Here is a 19,693-nt window from a genome sequence, read left to right as displayed (position 1 = left end):
AAGTGAGCATGATTTGTCATTGTGCGATTTATCTTTGTTACTGGTACTACTGGAGCTTAGCAGCTGGTTTACTGCTTTCAGTTACCTCCCAAGAGATTTCATTCAATTTAACTTGGCCTCTACCTTTGAGAGAATAGAGAATGGTATTCCCTGAGCCATAGTGAAGCATAAGGAGCTGTGCTAGGTTTAAAAGTAATCTTTATCTGGTCTTATTGATGGAGTGTAATACAGGCAAACATATCAGAACTTCTAAGTTCATAAGTTCATAGTGTAATACTAGACTATTGACTTGATGAACCATTTGCAGTTGAACAACAGGATCCCAAACTGTGATCACACAATATGCAGTTACAAACCTTTCAATGTGGGCTTATGAGGCAGGCCCAGCATGATTTAATACCTAATGTCAACTTCTTTTAATGAGGGCTTGAGGAGCCAGATCTAAGATATATTTATGAATGATCATCCATTCACCCATGTATATGCTTAAGGATGGTCAGGCAGCAACTTTGTTTTGCATGCATATTCCATAAAACAGGGGGGTCACTGTGAGAGAGAGAGTTATCTTGCCACCATATCCAATTTATATTTCAGTGGAAATTTAATTATCTTCAATGGGCATGTAGGGTATTATTTGTTTTGTTGATGGGCAGGAGGGCACATAGGGCTGGATCCCTTGAACCTCCATAGGCTAAACAGAGGTTCCCTGTTAAGAACCTTTAGGAAAAGAAATGGGCTGTTTTATGGTGATCAGCATAGCTCGATGAAGTCATGTCCTTGATTGTCATGTTGAGTAAATGCAGTAGTCTGTCAAGGTGAGATATATGTAACAAAAAGCACAAAAATGGAGCAGGATACAGGAATAATTAAAATTTATTAAGCGCTTTCATCAAATATTAGGATTGACTTCTTCAGAATACCCGACAGTCAGCAAGACCATCATTTTATACATACAACAGTTAAGCCATTGATTGAATACAATTGAATAATTGAATAATTAAGCATACAAATGTTTAAAGACATAGACTCCCTTGTTTTCTGAATTGTTTCTTTACCAGTAAGTTAAAATAATATAAGCCATTACTTAGTACCACTGTAAAAAATGTATATATGTGATAAATGTGTTCCCTAACACTAAATTACAAAATTTTACAGCTTGCAGATATAATGCAAAACTATCAACTGTTTTTAGAGAAAATACAAACGTCGTATGTATAAATCTGTGCAACAAGCAATATATACAATAAAATATGTCCAATAAAAACCCAAAATGTCTTGGAACAAACAATAATTAATATCAGTGCTATAAAAACTTACATAGAAATGAAAAACAAGGTCATAGTATACACCTCATTAAAATAAAAAGTCAGGTTTTAAGTTTTAAAAAACTGGTGAGGGACACTATATCATTCAAACCTGGGCTAGTAGTGGCATTAACTCTGAGTTGCCACATAAGTTCTCTAAATTCAAGGAACAAGTCACTGGGTCCCCCTCTCTCATCCATTACTACCCTTTCCAGAATGATAAACTTGAAATTGTGGTTTGGAAATGTATTAATGTGCTTTGCCAGGGCATTTTTGGTGTTGCCTTTAGTTATATCATATGTATGCTGATAAACGGGTGTCCTGAAGGCATTTTTGGTCTTGCCAATATAAAACCCAGGAGACGTCTGGCATATAGCAGCATATACTACTTGTTTACTTGAACAATTACAATTCTGGTTGACTTTTACCCATCCATAACCTTTAATCAAGATTCTGTCACACTCTAACATGTATTTTCATTGAGTGCAGTGCCCACATTTTGTCATTTTCCCAATATCAGGTTTTGTGATGTTACCACTGGACTCCAAGAGGTTCTTAATGCTGGAATCCTTTTTGTATATTATAACAGGGGAGTCACCCACCTTCCCTCCTATGGTCTCGTCGCTCATAAGAATGTACCAGTTTCTCACCAATATGTCCTGTTCAAAGGGAATTGTAAGTTGTATGTAAGAATAAGCCCATGTTGAAATGGGGCAGTTGTCGAAACCCTACTTTCCGAAGGTGCACAGAGTCTAGAAATGTCCAAACCCAACAGTGGGTAGAAATAACCTTCCACTCTCTTTTTGGATACTTCCTCAAGTAAAGGTATCACAAATTCTTCAGGGTACTCCCTGTTGACTAACATACCCAATAAAACATCCCTTTCCTTGTAAAAGTCATCAATTCTGCTGATCATGCAGGCCAACCTCACCCCTTGTCCTTTTATTAAGGATCTTTTTTGATGAAGGGGATGTCCGCTGTCAAAATGAAGAAGGGTGTTCGAGTATGTGGGTTTCCTGAAGATGTTAGAATAAAACTGGTTGTTCTCCAGATCCTTGGAAATCTGTATATCCAGGTAACTAATGGATTCCATATGAGTTACCATGGTAAACTCCAGAAAGGTAGTACTGGAGTTGAGAAATAGTAGGAATTCAGACAACTGCTCCTGGTCCCCCCTCCAGAAAATAAAGATGTCATCTAGGTACCACCCATAGAATGAACAGTATGTCATCCATTCAGATGTGAAAACTTGGGACAATTCCCATTGTGTCAGGACAATATTAGCAAAACAGGCCGCCCCCATAGCAATACCTGATTTTTGCTTAAAAAGTTGTCTCTCAAAAATCAGGAAACCGTTTTCCAGGACTAATTCCATTAAAGTCCTAAGTGTAAGAATCCTGGTATGGGAGAATGTAGTCTGTTGGCACAAAAAATCATAGAACAATTCAATGCCTTAATAATGTGGGATGACATTGAATAAATCTTTGATGTCAATAGTTAAAAAAATAATGTTACTGTCAAAAAAGTCTTGTCTGATTTTTTGAGACAGTCCCAAGAATCTTTTATAATATGGGAAAATGCACAAACGAATATCCGGAAAACAGGATAAAGAAGTAAACTAGAACAATTCGATCACAGCCGGTGAATAAATTGGATTATCCAAGGCCTGACGTGGTTGCTGGTTTTTGAGGCTGTGATCGAATTGTTCTAGTTTAATATGGGAAAATGAACTCAGACAGTTTTTAACTTGTGGTCTAAAAATTTGGCAATACTAATAGTTTTGGAACCTTTTGCATCCACTATGGGCCTTAATGGTGGGTGGGAGATGTTCTTGTTGATTTTTGGGATCCCAAATATCGTTGGGATCCATGGATGTTTCTGTGTGCAAAAAAACAGTTCTTCTTCAGATATCTGGTTGTTAAGAAATAAATCAGAAAGCACCATGTCTACATGACTATATGCGATGTTTAATTCATTGCATGATATTTGTGCATATCCGTCACCAAGAAGATGTTCTAGCATACAGTCAATTTACCTTTCCTGATCCATGACTACTAAACCACCCCCCTTGTCAGGTTTCATCACTCTGATCTGTCTGTTGTTAGAAATACTGTCTAGAAGGATAGTCTCCTCCTTAGTTAAATTGTACAGTTTACTATTGTCATTCACCCTATTTAAATCCCTGATTTCCTTAGTGCAAATGCCTTGGAACAGTTGTGAAGAGGGATGCAGTGGAGGGTTATAAGTACTTGTTTTTTTGCACCCAACTGGTAACTGGTAACTATTCCCAGTTTCACTTACATGGACACTCAGGTTTAGCTTTCTAGTATAAAGTATGATGTCAAGGATTGTTTTTTCCATGTTGAATTTCTTATAGGGTACAAAATGTAACCCCTTCTGAAACAAGTTTGCCCAATCTTTTGTAACTTCTATGTTACTTAAATTATAAATTTTGAAGTCCTGATGGTCATTACAAATAATGGAAATCTCACTGTTGCTGTCTATAACTTGCCCTGTCTTGTCTGTTGCCAATTCACCAGTCTCCCTCTCCCCTTCCCAGAAAAATTCTGGGGTAAATGGTGTTGGTCCCCCTGGAAACCCACACTGGATTGTCTCCGGTGAGTGTAACCTTGTTTCTGGTCCTCTCTGATCTCCTTAGGGGTTGACCTAAAGGGATGGACCTGGGTGGTTGTCTTCACTGGTTTGCAAGTCATCAGTAAGTTCATCAAAGACATCATTATTAACATTGCTATACATGTGTACATTGTTGGTATTTCCATTGGAAACTAATGGGTAGGCGACACCTGCTTCATAGTCTTTGGCATCTCTATCTAGTTTTTTACTCTTTTTCACCTTGATTTTCTCAACAATCTTATCTATGTTAAAAAACACAGCGTTATACTCCTCATGTTTGTTACAAAAATCAATGTTATTTTTTTAACAAAGCATCTAGTTTACTCACAGAGTTTTGCAACAATTCAAATTTCTTGTCATTGGCCCTTATTAAAACTTGTAGTAACTCACAAACTTGTCTGTTAAATAGTGAAACCAAATCTTTATGCAGTTCAGAACCATTTAAAATCCCATTAGGGAAACGCCAGTACCTTAACCCTTTGGGAACTTGTTCCCTTTCAAGCATTCCCTAATGTACTGGTTTTCTATTTGTAATTTCTTCATTTTCAAACTACTTTTCAAGGTTGTTTAAAATGGAACTTGCAGTACCTTGGTTGAGGTTTCCGGTGTTCGAATGGTGAAACCCGGTCATGTCCCTATTAATCCACTCGGTTAGATTAAAATCACTGCTTGTATTTAACCGAGGACCCAAATTCTTGTCTTTGTCTAAATGTTCCTGTAATTGTGTTTGAAGTGGAAGTCCCAGGTACTGCAACATCATTAGAGTTCGTGGCAGTCCTGTTCCCTTTGCTTTTTGGGCTGCCTTGCCTTGGTTGTATGCTGAACAGGGAGTCTTGTGATGAGGAAGTAAAAGTCAAAGAAAGGCAGTTCAAATCACCAGTTAAACCTTCAAGCTTGTTGCCCAAGCCGACTATTTGATTGTTGAATACACCAATAAGTTCAGTTAGTTTGTTAATAGCCGAGGTTAATTCCTCGTGTGTGCCTTTAGTATCCCCTCCACTCAGAGTGCTGGAATCCATACCGGAAATTTGTACAAAAGCACCAAGTAACAGAAAGCACAAAAATGGAGCAGGATACAGGAATAAATAAAATGTATTAAGCGCTTTCGTCAAATATTAGGATTGACTTCTTCAGAATACCCGACAGTCAGCAAAACCATCCTTTTATACATACAACAATTAAGCCATTGATTGAATACAATTGAATAATTGAATAATTAAGCATACAAATGTTTAAAGACATAGACTCCCTTGTTTTCTGAATTGTTTCTTTACCAGAAAGTTAAAATAATATAAGCCATTACTTAGTCAAGGTGAGACATATGCTTAGACAAGGACATACATACATATCGCCTACTCAGAGGTGATCTCTGCCTAACATACAAAGCTATGTCAAACCCAGAGCTGTTGGACATGCTCCACTTAAAGAAATCCCAATCCTCCAAGCTACCCGCTCTAGGGAACTAAACCTTGTCACCGCAATAAACAGAACATGCCGGAGGGATAGATTCCTGTCCTAGAGACTTCCCATACTCTGGAATAAACTACCTATCTATATCAAACAAAGCTCCTCATTAGCACTCTTCAAGAAAAATCTTGATGATTGGATGGGAAATAGGAAATTCACCCCGGGAATCACCTCTGTGGCTGTGCTCGACAGTGGCACAGGAAATTAATTTTCTTGGATGGCAAAAGCCAGAGTACCTTTTTGGCTAGACTTGTATAGGCCCCAGGGCCAATAGCCTAGTACCTACCTATGAACCTATGAACCTATACCAAATGGGGCATTCATTATACAATACTATGGGCCTGATAAAGGAAAAGTAGAGAAGGACAAGAATTTCCTTGGACCATGACGATATAACCTGGTGATATTCATCAAGGATACCCACACCTCCAGGTTGGTGGCTACGCACGAAGCATCGGAAACCATCCAGGTGCAATTAACCATAGGCAAAATTGCTCTACAATTTGTAGCATGCTACAGGCCACCCTCTCAAACTCAGGAAACCCACACAGCCTTCCTGAAGACACTGGAGGGTATAAATGTATCACCAAACACCATCATATTGGGTGACTTCAACTACCCGAATATAGACTGGGAACATTACTCAAGCCCAAACTTTCTAGCCCAAAGGTTCCTGGAGTTCATAAATTCAAATGCCATGGAACAACTAGTCACCGTCCCCACAAGAGGAGAAAATATACTAGATCTCATCATCATGAACAGGGGCACAAAATGCTCCACACCGGAAGTATATCCCTCATTGGTGAGATCAGATCATAAACTAATCTCACTAGAAATCCACATCCCGCCCCCACCCCAAACAAAAAAGACCACAGTGAAGAACTTCTCTAAAGCAAACTTCACACTACTCAAGACAGGTGTGGTATCCTTCAAGGCCCCCCGAGCCAATGGAAACCACAACCCAAGCCCTTACAAATGCCTTCTATGAACACCTTCAGGACTGCATGGATCAGGCAATCCCAAATAAAACCAAGACTCTTTCCACCAAGGGCAAACGTCCAGTCTGGTGGACCCCAGCCATAAACAAACTTTACAATAAGAGGAGAAAGCTATTACATGATAGAGCAAAATCCCAAAAAGGGAAGGCATCTTTGATCAGCACTAGCAAGAAACTACGATCCTCATAAAATCATCCAAGGCCAACTTTGAGAGAAAAATTGCCATAGATTCAAAAGACAATCATAAGGCCTTCTTCAGCTATGTTAGAAACCTGGGTGGAAACTCCCAGATATGCTCAGAATTAGTCCAAAATGATACAAAAATCACTGAACCCACAGACATTGCCAACATACTGGCAGACAGGTTCAGCGCAAACTTCACCCCCCTCTCCCCCCCAAAAGGAGAGATAACTATCCCAACCGAGAGTAGCCTCCCAGACATCTCAAATGCGCAGGTGAAAGCTGCTCTCTCTAAAGCTAAAAACACAGTATCAGTGGGACCGGATGGGGTCCCTGGCTGTGTGCTACATGAACTCAATAAAGAACTAAACCCGCACATAAGGCAGCTGTTTAATTTTAGCCTCACCACAGGATATGTGCCCAAGGAGTGGCGTACGGCAACTGTGGTCCCACTCCACAAAGGCGGTGCCTCTATAGACCCTGGTAATTACCACCCCATAAGCTTAACAAGCCTGGTCTGCAAAGCTATGGAGAGGATCATAATGGAACTCATAAACAAGGACATAGGGGACTTGCAGACCTTGGACCCAACCCAGTTTGGCTTTGTCAAGGGCAGATCTTGCCTTTTGAACTTGGTCGACTTCTTCGCAACAGTCACCAAGGCCATTGATGAGGGAAAGGCAGTCCATACAGCCTACCTTGACCTTGCAAAAGCTTTTGACACAATACCCCACTCGGGTATTATAGAGAAACTTACCAGCTTAAATGTAAACCCATATGCCACAAGATGGGTTGCAAACTGGCTAAAGGACAGAACCCACAGGGTTAGAGTTGCTGGAGCCATGTCAGACTCCAAGCCAGTCACAAGTGGAGTCCCACAGGGCTCAGTCCTTGGCCCCCCATTGTTCGGCATCTACTTCTCAGAAGTACAGGCAAACATAGGAGGACTATGGCTGACAAAGTTTGCGGATGACTGCAAACTGGGTGCCATAGTGGATAGTACATCGGACACAGACATCCTTCAGAGGAGTCTCACGGAAACTGATAGCTGGTGCCAGAGCCATGGCCTGAAGTTAAACGCAAAAAAGTGTATAGTCATACCCTTCGGGAAAAACAAGGTAACCCCAAGCTACCATATAGGTGGCAACCCACTAAGCACAGAAGAGGTTATCAGGGACCTGGGGACCCAGGTTGACAGTGGCCTCTCATTTGACGCACACGTTGCTAACGTGGTTCGAAAGACCTTCTACATTGCCCACCTGATCATGAAGGGATTCACATCCAGATCAAGTGAGGTCATTGTTCCCCTGTACTCTTCACTTATCAGACCAATGATCGAGTACAATGCCCCATTCGGGATGTATCTCACCTGACACCTGCAGCAATTGGAGAGACCCCAAAAGTTCCTCACCAAAAGGATAAAGGGACTCCAAAACCTGTCATATGCTGCCAGACTGAAGAAACTCCAACTCTATTCAGTTGCATACCGTCTGCTCAGAGGTGACCTGTGCCTGACATACAAGGCCATGACCAACCTGGAATTAATGGACATGCTCCACCTCAAAAAATCCAAATCCACCAAAACCACTAGAGCAAGAGACTTAAACCTTAGCACGGATATAAATAGGATGTGCTGGAGGGATAGATTTATCACCCAGAGACTCCCCATGCTGTGGAATAAAATCCCGGTCCATGTGAGGCAGAGCACCTCGCTGGCTCTGTTCAAGAGAAATCTTGACCGGTGGATGGGAGATCGTAGGTTTACCCCAGGAATCATCTCTGTGTCACTACTGGACAGAGGCACAACAAACTAATGGGCACAGTATTTCTAACATAAGGGGTGGCGTAAGCCACATAACTTTGGGCTAGGCTTATAAATGCCCTAGGGCAGTTAGCCTAGTATAAACCTATGAACCTATGAACCTATGAACTACCGTGGATACATGGTAATCAAAGTATAGTTCATTGTAAAGGAACGTATCCACATCTCTAAAGAATGAGTGAAAATTCTAAAGGGTGTCACCTATTTAGTAAGTAAATTGGTTTCCATGTTCACCAAAGGCCATAGTGCTGCATTTCTTAGCGTTTACTCTAATGCAGTGACCCAGACACCATTTGTTAGTTTGTCTTAAACCCTCCAGAAGAATTAGGAAGTCAAATGTGGAGTTTATGACCACTCTTGAGTTTGTAGACATCCATAAACGTGGTCAGCCACAGACCCTTGGTGATGGCCTTGACATCATAGAAATAAACAGTAAAGAGATGTGGTTGTAGCACCAATCCCTGGGGGGGGGGGGACCATTAGTTCTTTTTTTTTTAATTATAGCATGCCTTCAACACAAATAGATTGAATTCTATCAGTAAAACAGTTTACTACCCACAGGTAACAGAAGGTTACATTTGATCTGATTAGCTAACTGGTAATGTCTGAAAGCAAACTGGTATCAAAGACCTATGCCAGATACAGGTGTGCAGTGTGAACTGATTGCCAATATCTAGTGCATCAGTGAGCTGTTTAAAGAAGCCCACCAGTTTGAGGAGGTAAATGTAGTAGAATGCATGATGGGGTGATTATGGTGATGAGAAATCTGAAATGTCATCAGGTCATCAGATAGCGGGAGTAGATTTACCTCATATTAGTCTCTAAAGAGAGAAGGATTTTGTGGCAAATCTGATTTTGCATTTATTAGAACGCAGCCAAAGTTGACCAGTGATGTCATATGTATAAATATTGTGCATGAAGGTCTGTATTGCTGAAAACCAGATCCAATATTCTGGGACCCTTACTTGGATCTGGAACTAGCTGGGCTAAGGAAACAGTATTAATGAGGTCTAGGAATCCTTGTGCATATTAGTGGCGGTGTAGATTTACCAGTTAATGCTAGGAATCCTTGTGCATACATATTAATGGCGGTGTAGATTTCCCAGTTAATGCTAGGAATCCTTGTGCATACATATTAATGGCGGTGTAGATTTCCCAGTTAATGCTAGGAATCCTTGTGCATACATATCAATGGCGGCGTAGATTTCCCAGTTAATGCTAGGAATCCTTGTGCATACATATTAATGGCGGTGTAGATTTCCCAGTTAATGCTAGGAATCCTTGTGCATACATATTAATGGTGGTGTAGATTTCCCAATTAATGGACACGTAGTTGAAGAATAGTGATGAGTTCTGTAGGGAGAGAAGCCAGTTTGCTTGGACATGCATCATGGGCTGTAGCTGACATGGACGGTGTACAGTAGTTGCTATGACAACGGTACAGGACTCTATTTACTGTCAGAATTATATCAAGGTGTTTAAGGTCATTGTCCTGTCTTAAGAATCTAGACTTGAAATGGCTTCTTACAAATACAGACAAGCCACCTTTAATTGCAATCACATTTTTGCTATTTTACCTAAAAGTGTAGTGTTTCACTATTCTGAAACAATGTTTCAGTAACTACACAGGTATCTATATTTTCAAGACTTAGGAATGCCTGTAAGGAAAGCAACTTCTTGTTAAGACTGCTAGCATACAGCAGCTCTACCTTTATATACTCCTGCTTTTGTTTGTCACTGTAGGCAGTTTGAGCAGACAGACTTTGCCTAAAAAGGCACTATGGAGGAAGAAAAGCTCCTGGCAAATATATAAAAGTCATGATGAGAGAGGTGCAGCAGGCAAAGCAGCTAGAGTTGTCAATCACCTTGTACCAGATATGTGTCTGTATATTTGTATTTGTATATGTACTGTATGTTTGTCTGTGTGTATATATATATATATATATATATATATATATATATATATATATATATATATATATATATGGCCCTGCCCACTCCATGACACCAATAGCTTAGTCAGTGGTTAAAGTTAATTATCTTTTCATTCTACTGTGACGTCATTCTTCATTAAGGTAGGATGTTGCTCAAGGGTAGTTCATAGTTTAGTACTAGGCCAACTACCCCTGCAAGCCATTTTAAGCCTAGCCAGTTATCGCTTGTGAGACTCAAACCCTGCACCTTGTGTTTGTTTGGCAAACACCTTAGCCATTAAGCCATCCTCCCAACCCCAATTGTAATGCATGTTCTAAGAGCTACATCATGTGCCTTGTCATATGATCCAAATGATTGTGTCTCAAGTCATTTACTCCCACATGCTCAATGACTAGGTCATACATGTACCTAGAGTGAAGGGATATCAGGACCCTAGCGGTGTTGTTGATACTGGCACCTAAGAAGCAGCTAACCATAACCTTGTCCTTGCTCAGTCTGGTATGTGGTACATTTGTCTGTCTGGTGATAGAGCCCCCTATGACCAGGACATCACCAGATGTATTGTCATGGCCTTGCTACTTTAAGAGTTTCTGCTTGCCAGATGTGTGACCTGCTTTTGACATTGTGTATTGTGAAGTATCAGAGTGTGGTACATGCTGGTTTTGAACTGTTCATGAGAGGATGCATAGAGGAGGTAGATCTCAGGGCTTTGGTTAATATCTAGGCCTCTTGAGTTCTAGGAGGCTTGGGTAGAGAATGTTACTGGTATCAACATATGACCATTTTGTGTTGATAGTCTGGGGATGTTGTATAGGTGTAGTTGCAGGTAAGACTGTATTATGCTCATTGCATGCAACCGGCTGTAAGAAGTACACCTCTGCTTCAATAAAGTCTTTACATCTCTCACACATTAAGTCCCTTAGGTTGAGCAAGAGTTTGTTTAAAGTGATCATATGAAAGTTCTTACACTGTTTTAACAGAAGGAAATTGTTTAAAAAGACAACGCATTACTTTCCTGAGTTTTTTGTGTAAATCAACAGATTCAGAAACATGTTCCCAGTCTCACAGTGAGGCAAGTTAACACAGATCTCTGTAGTCCTAGCAAAAATACACAGACTAAACTGTTGTCCTCTAGTAAATTATAAACAAGAAAACAAAAGATCCAGTGGAAAACAACAGAAACCTGTAGCCAAAGTGCTTACAGCTACCTAAGACATGCATTAATTAGTCAGACCTATTGGTTATATTATGGCAATTAATGACATTTGAATGCAGTGGCTGCAGATTATTCTCATAAACATCCTAACAACTCATAGGTTCATAGGTTCATAGGTGTGTACTAGGCTAATGGCCCTGGAGCCTTTACAAGCCTAGCCCATAGGATTACCCTGGCATCATGCCACCTGACTTTGGTCCCTAGTGCCTCTGTTGAGTAGAGCTATTGGAGTGTTCCCTGGGGGAATTTTCTATTTCCCATCCACTCATCATAAATCCCAAACCCATATTGTGTTCTTTACATTTAATCATAGTAGGAACTTTCTTTGTATCTGAACTTCCCATTTTGATTACATGTTTCCTTGTCTTCTTTGATGAGATGCAGACATTTTGAGATGCTTCTATACCTGCCATCTGATATTTCAGCTATGTCATTCCTAGGGTCTGCCAAGTCATTGGACAGGTACTACTCCACTTCTATTTGGCAGACAGAATTTGGTCGACAGAAACAGATGATTGTTGTGTATGAAATGCACAATCCCAGGTAAGGAGAATATTCCCCTTCTCTGGCAATTGTGCAATTTCAGAATTAGTATTTATAATTAGCAGGAGGTGTGGGGGCCTGCCACCCTGCAAAAACACTTGTTGCTGGTTTATACTGCACTGGGTTAGTAATTGGAGCACACTCAGTTCATGTTGACGTTCTGTGTTGTGGGTACAGGGATAGAGACTGGCCATATAGTCTACGCTGATTTTTAGCAAAGTAGATTAGGTTATGACTAAATGTGTCTAAAATATTTTATTTGAATCTTAACTAAGCTAGATGTGATTAATCATAGAAAATCCCAAAATAAATGATTCTGCAGCATTACTCATTGTATGTAGTTGGTTTAAAACAGATTTTAGGGTACAGGCATATAGCTATAAGGTAATCAAGCAGCACTTACCTACATGCATTTTTTCCTTTTGCTGATCTAATAAAACATTCAGATTTGGTGGAATATAAGTATATGTGTGCAAATGCCTCTTTTACAGATTACAGTTGCAGGATCACTGTTTCAGTAGATTGAGTAAAATGAATCAGTGAAGTTTAGTACAATATGTTACTTTGTTACCTTTCAATCGACACAATCTGTTCTTACTGCCATTCTCTTCATCTTCGAACAGGTGGTTCCAGGCTTCATCTACCTGTAAGTGAATGGAGCAGTGCATTGTTTGTCCCGCCTCCATATGTGGTTAAATCCCAAACGCGTACGGACTTCAGTGAAGTATGGATCTGGCAACTAGAATCTATAGGGTACGTTTCATGCCTTATTGTTCAAAATGTGGAAATGCTGAGCGATATATATATATCTTGTAAGAGAGGAATGTTTTTGATTGTGGTAATAGAATTATTGATGTAAATAGACTAATATACAAAAATAAAAGAATGTGTGGTGTAGGAGGACTACCAAGACTAGGGGAATTAGCTTTGAAGTTACTTTGCCTGAGTTTACTGATCTCTCCCTAGCAAAGGTATATCTATATAATGGATGCATCCTATGTACATACGTACCTATCGACATACCTACCTACAGTGCAGTAATCTTAGACTGGACTTGCAGAATTTGACAATTAGGTGAGGAGGACATTATCACTAATCAGAACTATGACTTGACAATTTTTGTAAAGACTAGTTGTTGATAGAAGTGGCCTTATTAAGCATTTCATGTTTTTTTTCTTTGCATAAGTCACAAAACCAAAACAATCCCTAACAGATATTCCAGCATGTATATGTAAAGCATACGGGATGTGTTATTGTCAGTCTTCTTGGTGACTGCAAACAGCAGTTTGCATTTACTATATCCCAGACTTACTGCTGTCTTCTCATCCCCAGAAGTAACAATGTGGGCCATTTCTTAACGAATAATATTTATGCAGCTAAATGCAAGCAGCTTTGGGAACAAAATTCCTGAGGATAATGTTTAAATGGACCATAAGAAGAAAAATGTATTGACAGTTATTTGAGCCTGGCTCGGTTCCAGCCCTTCTTATTTTCCACGACAGAGGCTTCACTATAACTTTTGCATTCTAATTACTATTATAACTTCATTACCTCAGGCAATACCTATTAACTGTCCCTGAATTTTGCTTCATATTTTTGCCCAGTGCTTCATAAAATTTTCAATTTTCTGGCCTCAAAGCCCTATCCCTGTTCTTGGTCTCCTACGAGCAGCTGAGAGCTGATCTATGGCTGGTCTAAAAAAGGATCCTCTAGTGACACACTGATGGACCTGCTGGACATCTGAAAAACAAATATCAGAATTACATGATTTAAGGAACTAAACCCCAACTACAACATAAACAGGACAAGCTGGAGGGACAGGTATGTTTCTCCGAAATTATTCCTCTGAAACAGGTTTCTTATCCATGTGAAGCAGAGTTCTACCATATCCCAAGTCAAGTGTAACTTGGACCAGTGGATAGAGAATCAGAACTTTACCCCAGGTCTGGCAATATGTTTCCATTACACAGTGGCAGGCTGTAAATGTTTGACCACCCATGCCCAAGCCTATATTTACCCCTTAAAATAATTCTGTGGTATCAAGACTTGCTAGCTACATTTGAGAAGCATGACTACCCTGGAGTAGTTAGCCTAAAAAACTATTAATCCCTTAGTATTCCAGTTCAGTCTCTAATACCAGTCAGTGGAGCTTCATACTTCTTATTGTTCAAAGAATGCATGATTATACAAAAGTTGTTCTTTTAACATTTTCAGTGACTAATATTTAAGCATTGTCTCTGATACTTTTGGTTTTATCAAAAATTCTTGAGCAAAGAAAATGAGATGCATGCCTTAGACATTTAAGTAAATGTAATTATTAGTACTGATATTGTCAAGTAGAAACTGCAAAGACAAATAAATAACCAGACAGGAGACAAGTAAATGCTGTTGCAACCAGTTTGTTGAATTGTCAGCAACAAAATAACCATGACTGCATTAATCAAATCATTTTGCATTATCAGTGTAAATTTCAATATGATCTTTAAAATCATACCCAAATAAATGAATCAATTAAGACAAATGAACCAAATGTAATCAGTTGATCACCCACTTTCTGTTCCAGTCGATTCAATCACACTGACTGGGGCCCTCTTTACTGCTTTAAATCTTTAATACTCCAACATTCAGACTAATTTTGAAAGGATAGGGTGGATGACAGGGGGGCAAATTATAGAAGGCCATATTGGCGTGTGCCCAGCATGAAGCCCTAGAACTGCTAATTAATGAGAGTGTTTAAAACTGGCAGAAAGCTTCCTACTTGGAAGAGGAACCCATGCTCAGACTGAATTTTCTTGTTTCAGCCAATCACTGGAGTGCAGAAAATAGCTGCAGTTCAGACTTTAAGAAAGGGAGAGATGACATGAGCTGGGGATTCTAGGTGGTTTCCTTGAAAACTGCACTGCTCCCATCAAACTGCAACTAACGTTACAGATTTAATGAGCAGCCCCATATGGCTCAGTCTACACTGTTTGTAATCCTCTCCCCCCTTCATCTTTCAACATGCTCTTCATCACGTTACTGCTCAAACCCCTTTACATTTTGTTTTTTTTTTCTCCATACAGGTTTCTTTTCTTCTAGTGCTTAATTGTGTTGACCACCACTAATGTTATTCTAGTACATATTGCTTTATACTACTATTAGTATGTTATTGAACTTTTGAAATTACTATTTTATTTATTTAAGGATTCATTAATTATTCATTTAATAATTACTGAAGTGAACTTTTCTATGGACTCTCTTCCTTCATAACCTACATAGTAGGTAATTTACATATCATTAATTTCACTTAAAATTAAATTCAGTTCAAACATCATTCATTTAATCTTTTTGCATCTGCCTCTTCCTTTTGTTTTTCTTTTCTATAACATTGTCATGCCTTTTGATAACAACTAAGTAAATGTTACCAATATACTAGTTTATCTTTCATTTCATTTTCAAAAGTGCTGAATGTACATGGAAAAATATATATGAATGTAGATGCTGGTCTCTATCATTAGATATAATAAAAGGTAGAATGTTAGATGAATTGCATGGTGCTATAATACTCTTATAACAGACATGCTTAATTTATCATTGTATCTTGAATGAGGGGTCTTCCCCCAGATCCCTTTCATCATTTTGCATTTTTCAAAAAGATCTGTTTTTAATAACAGTTATTTAAATAAAAATAAAAAATAATAATAAAATGTAATATAAAATAAAAATAATGAATCGTACTTAAAATATTGCTTCTAAGACTGTTTTAGACAGCAGAAATTCAAACTATTTCCTTAGGGTGGATAAGTGATGCAGAGGTTAGCATTGTCACCTCACAGCAAGAGGTTCTCCTATTCGATTTTCGACTGGGATGTCTTCTGTGTAGAGTCTGCATGTCTTCCCTGCATTTGTGTGTGCTCCCTCTGGGTGTTCTGGTTTCCTCCCACATTCCAAAAACATGAATCTGGAGTGTTTCTCTCCAGGCCTCTGCTGAAAATGGGCTCTGTCCCAGTCAGACTTTCCTGGTTAACAAATGTTAAATAAATAAATGGTTCAGAACAGATATGCACAATGGTTACAGCTGAGACTTAGCACTGAACATTAACATTGGGTATACACTGGAAGCTTAGGTTAAATTCTAAAGATACAGCCAGACGAGGAAGCAACTCAAATTAACAAATGCAACAAAAATGATTTGACTGTATAGATGTTTCCTTGTAAGAAAAGAGATTTCAAATCATGTATTGTGATCTCTTTGGTGATATTGTGATATATTAATGCACCAAAATACACTGGTGTGAATTTATTTGGTAATTTATTAATTTTTATTAAGGTAAATACAATACACATGAGTGCTCCTTTTAAGTGGGAACCAGCAGCACTGTCTGGTGAAGTGACTTGCTAAAATTTACACACCAGGCAAATAAAGGAGGAAGGAGCCAAACCTTAAACCCTTAACTGTAGAAAACACAGACAAATAAATAAGGAAAGAGCCAAAACTTAAACCCTTAACAATAGAAAACACAGGCAAACAAAGAAGGAATGAGCCAAACCTTATACCCTTAACTACAGAAAACACAGGGAAATAAAGAAGGAAGGATCCAAACCTTAAACCCTTAACTATAGAAAACACAGACATATAAATAAGGAAGGAGCCAAAACTTAAACCCTTAACTATAGAAAACACAGGCAAACAAAGAAGGAAGGAACCAAACCTTATACCCTTAACTACAGAAAACACAGGGAAATAAAGAAGGAAGGATCCAAACCTTAAACCCTTAACTATAGAAAACACAGGCAAATAAAGGAGGAAGGAGCTAAACTTTAAACCTTTAACTATAGAAAACACAGGCAAATAAAGGAGGAAGGAGGCAAACCTTAAACCCTTAACTATAGAAAACACAGGCAAACAAATAAGGAAAGAGCCAAAACTTAAACCCTTAACTATAGAAAACACAGGCAAATAAAGAGGAAGGAGCCAAACCTTAAACCCTTAACTATAGAAAACACAGGCAAATAAAGGTGGAAGGAGCCAAACCTTAAACCCTTAACTACAGAAAACACAGACAAATAAAGAAGGAAGGAGCCAAACCATATACTCATAACTACAGAAAACACACGCAAATAAAGAAGGAAGAAGCCAAACCTTATTCCCTTAACTACAGAAAACACAGGCAAATAAAGAAGGACGAAACCAAACCTTATACCCTTAACTACAGAAAACACAGGCAAATAAAGAAGGACGAAGCCAAACCTTATACCCTTAACTACAGAAAACACAGGCAAATAAAGAAGGATGAAGCCAAACCTTATACCCTTAACTACAGAAAACACAGGCAAATAAAGAAGGAAGGAGGCAAACCTTATTCCCTTAACTACAGAAAACACAAGCAAATAAAGAAGGAAGGGGACAAACCTTATACCCTTAACTATAGAAAACACATGCAAATAAAGAAGGAAGTAGCCAAACCTTATACAACTACAGAAAACACAGGTAAATAAAGGAGAAAGGAGCCAAACCTTATACCCTTAACTACAGAAAACACAGGCAAATAAAGAAGGAAGGAGCCAAACTGTATACCCATAACTACAGAAAACACAGGCAAATCCTTAACTATAGAAAACACAGGCAAATAAAGGAGAAAGGAGCCAAACCTTATACCCTTAACTATAGAAAACACAGGCAAATAAAGGTGGAAGGAGCCAAACCTTAAACCCTTAACTACAGAAAACACAGACAAATAAAGAAGGAATGAGCCAAACCATATACTCATAACTACAGAAAACACAGGCAAATAAAGGAGGAAGGAGCCAAACCTTATTCCCTTAACTACAGAAAACACAGGCAAATAAAGAAGGACGAAGCCAAACCTTATACCCTTAACTAGAGAAAACACAGGCAAATAAAGAAGGAAGAAGCCAAACCTTATACCCTTAACTACAGAAAATGCAGGCAAATAAAGGAGGAAGGAGCCAGACCTTATACCCTTAACTATAGAAAACACAGGCAAATAAAGGAGAAAGGAGCAAAACCTTATACCCTTAACTACAGAAAACACAGGCAAGTAAGGAAGGAAGGAGTCAAACCTTATACCCTTAACTACAGAAAACACAGACAAATAAAGAAGGAAGGAGCCAAACCTTATATCCTTAACTATAAAAAATACAGACAAATAAATAAAAAAGGAAGGAGCCAAACCTTATACCCTTAACTACAGAAAACACAGGCAAATAAAGAAGGAAGGAGCCAAACCTTATACCCTTAACTATAGAAAACACAGGCAAATAAAGAAGGAAGGAGCCAAACCTTATACCCTTAACTATAGAAAACACAGGCAAATAAAGGAGGAAGGAACCAAACCTTATACCCCTAACTATAGAAAACACAGGCAAATAAAGAAAGAGGGAGCCAAACCGTTTACCCATAACTACAGAAAACACAGGCAAATCCTTAACTCTAGAAAACACAGGCAAATAAAGGAGAAAGGAGCCAAACCTTATACCCTTAACTATAGAAAACACAGGCAAATAAAGGAGGAAGGAGCCAAACCTTATACCCCTAACTATAGAAAACACAGGCAAATAAAGAAAGAGGGAGCCAAACCGTTTACCCATAACTACAGAAAACACAGGCAAATAAAGAAGGAAGAAGCCAAACCTTATACCCTTAACTACAGAAAACACAGGCAAATAAAGGAGGAAGGAGCCAAACCTTATACCCTTAACTACAGAAAACACAGGCAAATAAAGAAGGAAGGAGCCAAACCTTATACCCTTAACTACAGAAAACACAGGCAAATAAAGAAGGAAGAAGCCAAACCTTATACCCTTAACTACAGAAAATACAGGCAAATAAAGGAGGAAGGAGCCAAACCTTATACCCTTAACTATAGAAAACACAGGCAAATAAGGGAGAAAGGAGACAAACCTTATACCCTTAACTATGGAAAACACAGGCAAATAAAGGAGGAAGTAGCCAAACCTTAAACCCTTAACTCTAGAAAACACAGGCAAATAAAGGAGAAAGGAGCCAAACCTTATACCCTTAACTAGAGAAAACACAGGCAAATAAGGGAGAAAGGAGACAGACCGTATACCCTTAACTATAGAAAACACAGGCAAATCCTTAACTATAGAAAACACAGGCAAATAAAGAATTAAGGAGCCAAACCTTATACCCTTAACTATAAAAAATACAGACAAATAAAAAAGGAAGGAGCCAAACCTTATACCCTTAACTACAGAAAACACAGGCAAATAAAGAAGGAAGGAGCCAAACTGTATACCCATAACTACAGAAAACACACGCAAATAAAGAAGGAAGGAGCCAAACCTTATACCCTTAACTATAGAAAACACAGGCAAATAAAGGAGAAAGGAGCCAAACCTTATACCCTTAACTAGAGAAAACACAGGCAAATAAAGAAGGAAGAAGCCAAACCTTATACCCTTAACTACAGAAAATACAGGCAAATAAAGGAGGAAGGAGCCAAACCTTATACCCTTAACTATAGAAAACACAGGCAAATAAAGAAAGAGGGAGCCAAACCGTTTACCCATAACTACAGAAAACACAGGCAAATAAAGAAGGAAGGATTCAAACCTTATACCCTTAACT

At 38.8% G+C, this 19,693-nt stretch overlaps 1 protein-coding gene across 1 annotated transcript in view; it reads left to right on the top strand.

The window, feature by feature from the left end:
- LOC122808188 (alpha-2-macroglobulin-like protein 1) overlaps positions 1-19,693 on the top strand; it is a 452,973-nt gene that overhangs the window by 328,522 nt on the left and 104,758 nt on the right. Inside the window, exon 18 of the mRNA XM_044079156.1 lies at positions 12,723-12,852. Within this exon, the coding sequence (XP_043935091.1) occupies positions 12,723-12,852 (130 nt within the window). The remainder of the gene's footprint in view (positions 1-12,722; positions 12,853-19,693) is intronic.

The sequence above is a fragment of the Protopterus annectens genome, chromosome 8.part0 (assembly GCF_019279795.1).
Source record: "Protopterus annectens isolate FY-2018-M chromosome 8.part0, PAN1.0, whole genome shotgun sequence".
NCBI lineage: Eukaryota > Metazoa > Chordata > Ceratodontiformes > Protopteridae > Protopterus > Protopterus annectens.
This window is presented reverse-complemented; position numbering and strand designations above follow the sequence as displayed.